The sequence below is a fragment of the Pterocles gutturalis genome, unplaced genomic scaffold (genome assembly GCF_000699245.1).
Source record: "Pterocles gutturalis isolate BGI_N339 unplaced genomic scaffold, ASM69924v1 scaffold36943, whole genome shotgun sequence".
NCBI classification, from domain to species: domain Eukaryota; kingdom Metazoa; phylum Chordata; class Aves; order Pterocliformes; family Pteroclidae; genus Pterocles; species Pterocles gutturalis.
In genome coordinates, this window is record NW_010126913.1 from 819 (window position 1) to 4113 (window position 3295).

Genomic DNA, 3295 nt, shown 5'->3' on the forward strand with positions numbered 1-3295 from the left:
AGGAGAATTCAAAGTTTAAATAAAACAAAGAAGAAATAAATAGTAGTGGGTTTAAAAATTAGAGCATTTCAGATTAGTTAGGGCTATTTCTTTTTGCAACTTTACATTGACATAAAAATGAAATCTTCTGCTTGTAAATGTTGTGTTGTCTGAAAGGCATATCCTGTTCCAGGGAGATTTTATTTTTATTTTTTAAGGGAAGAGGAACTTGATCCTCACACTAAAGTGTGTAGGATGCCTTCATTTAAAGCTAGAATAGAATAGAATAGAAATGTTTTTTTTCTTTCCCAGCATAAATACCCTATGTTCAGTGGCTCAGAATCTCTCTTTCAGGTGGCATACTGACAGATTTAAAATGTTGATGGACATAACTTTCCTCGGCACGGGCTCAGCGTATCCCTCTCCAACAAGAGGAGCGTCGGCATTAGTGCTTCGCAGGGAAGGAGAGTGCTGGCTCTTCGACTGCGGAGAAGGAACTCAAACACAGTTCATGAAGAGCCATCTCAAAGCAGGTTTGTGCTGGTGAAAGGCCTTGTGATGAGGGGAGGGGAGAAGTTTCATGAGGTCTAAAGAAAATACTTTATCCTCATGCTTGTGTTATTTGAATACACACTGAACATGCGTGAGCATCTGAAGGTGGCGGCTGACAGTAATCCTTGATTGCCCTTTGGTAAAAATTGTGTTCGAGAACCAAACTCTTCTGAATTTATTTTTTGGGCTTTGTAATGTCAAACATGGACCACAGACCAGCTCTGAACTGGGACAGTTTGTATTTGTGTGAAGAAGGTCCTAGATAATACCAGCTGTGAGTTTTCCTGTCAATACATTCTGTTTGTGTTTTTTTTTTTAATCTGTCAAGGGCACAGCCCAGTGCCTGAGAGTTGGAGTGAGACAAACTCAAATGCGAAACAAAGACAGAATCTTTAAGTACAATTTTTCATTGTACTTTTCATTGTCTTTGAAACAAACCAGTCAGGAACCATGGGGTTCTTCCCTTTTAAAAAACTTTGAAATCAAAACTGAATGGTTGGGGTTTTTTTGGGTTTGTTTTGTTTTTTTTTTTTTTTACTTATATTAATAGAATGTGCTAGATCCAAAACTAGGAACAACACAGATTTCACTTTATGTTTCTCATGAGTATCCAGTTTCCGTGTAATGTATGAAAGCACAACCTCTTTCCAGCACTTCTTTGTGTTTTAATACAGCAGATGTCACCAGTCAAGTCAGTGCCATAACTGGTTGCACATTTTGCTTAGAAGCAACTAAAACTTCTGTCTCTGCAGTCTTCTCTTGACATATCAGTCCCAAATAAACCTTGTGTGGAAACACAGCTACTGTGTAAAAAAAAAAGTTTGGTATTTATTTCTTGAACACGGGTTTTATTTTAATTTCCCCCCCCTCCCTTATCTCCTACTTCTTGACAGAAGGTGATTATTTCTGAGTCTTTATGATGTTCATTTATTTTCCTATCTTTTTCTGGTTTGTTTTTCCTGTTGTTCTAATCAATAGGGAGAATTACCAAGATTTTCATAACTCATCTACACGGTGACCACTTTTTTGGACTTCCTGGCCTGCTGTGTACACTGAGCCTCCAAAGCAGCCCTGACCCAAAAAAACCACCCGTTGATATTTACGGACCATTAGGACTGCGAAACTTTATATGGAGGAGTATGGAGCTCTCCCACTCACAACTTCTTACACTGTTCATGAACTGGTGCCTACACGAGACCAGTGCCCCGCAGAAGAATTTAAGGACTTTTCCTACTTGGACAGAGATGAGGTGTCTCCCCAGGGAGCACAAGGGAGAATACTTCACCTGGACCCAGTAGAAAACTCTTACTTGCTGCTTGAGGATGAGCAGCTGGTTCTGAAAGCGTTTCGCCTATTTCACCGCATTCCTTCCTTTGGCTTTGTGGTGGAAGAGAAGCCCCGGACTGGTAAACTCAACGTACAGAAACTGAAAGACCTTGGTAACTACTTTCACTTATTTTTCATCTTTTTTACACACCTAAGTGCATGCGTTCAAGCTGAGTAGTGACTCCAATTTTCAGCAAATGTAACAAAATCGGGTTCTCAGGCAGTTGAGTTATTTTTCTGACCACCTTTCGAGGGGTTCTAGCAAATTAGAGCTGCCGTATCTCTCCATAATCCATTTTAGTTCAATTTTCCATTTTCTAGTAAAGACATTTTAATACTTGGTACCGATGCAGCAGTCTGAATTGTTGCGTAACACCAGTGCCAATTAACACTGCAAACTATTCTCATGCTGGGAAGAGCAAACAAGTTCAGATGTTAAAGTTTAAAAAGCATAACTTGGCTTTCAGGAAAATGTATGGCCAGTGTATTTGCATGACTTTATTGACTTTGGTATGAAGAATGTAGCTTTTCTTCAAACACACTTCCTGCTAACATTACAAGTTCTTTATTTCTATGAAATAGGGAAATACCAATTGCTGTTTATATTGAGGCTGTATTTTTTCAGTGAGACAGCTTTATACATAGCCAATCTCCTCTTAAGTGATTTTTTTTTTAAACTTAACACTCATCATAATATTTATGGACTTTTTTGCCTTTATTTACCAGGAGTTCAGCCAGGTCCTCTATATGGGAAACTAAAGAATGGAACAGCAATCGTTCTAGAAAATGGAGTAACAATTTCTCCTTCAGATGTCTTGGAAGACCCTATTCCTGGAAGAAAAATTTGCATTTTGGGGGATTGTTCTGGGGTGGTTGGAGATGCAGCCATGAAGCTTTGCTGTGAAGCAGATGTGTTGATACATGAAGCCACCTTGGACGATACCCAAGAGGAAAAGGCCAGAGAGCATGGTCACAGCACTCCAAAAATGGCATCAGATTTTGCGAAATTGTGTCAAGTTAAGAAACTGGTTTTGACTCACTTCAGTCAGCGGTATAAACCAGCTGCTCAGAGAGGTGAGGGAGACACGGACATCACCGAACTGAAGAGACAGGCAGAGGCAGTGTTAGATGGTCAAGAAGTAACACTAGCTGAGGATTTTATGACAATAGAAATTCCGATGAAAAAATAAAAATAGTAGTGTTGGCGGGCTCTGTATGAAGACATAACAGAGGAGGGTGTTGAATAGCACTTTTAATTACAGGGTTTCTGGTAGCCAAGTAAGTTCTCTTCTTACTTTCTGCAGATTGGAGAGAGTGCCAGGTGCAGTTAGTGTTGCTCTTGTAAAGCAAGAAAAAAGGATACCCAAACATCTGGAACTTGGAATACATTTGTAAGTGATGCTTTCAGACACCTAGCCTCCCCAGAAATTGAACATGT

At 39.6% G+C, this 3295-nt stretch overlaps 1 protein-coding gene across 1 annotated transcript; it reads left to right on the forward strand.

Annotated features, from left to right (window-relative positions):
• The first annotated feature begins 355 nt into the window (after window positions 1-355).
• ELAC1 (elaC ribonuclease Z 1) lies at window positions 356-3047 on the forward strand. The gene is given in 4 exon segments (XM_010079131.1): window positions 356-512; window positions 1510-1692; window positions 1695-1970; window positions 2584-3047. Coding segments are annotated over 4 exon segments (1080 nt in total).
• Window positions 3048-3295: the final 248 nt, after the last annotated feature.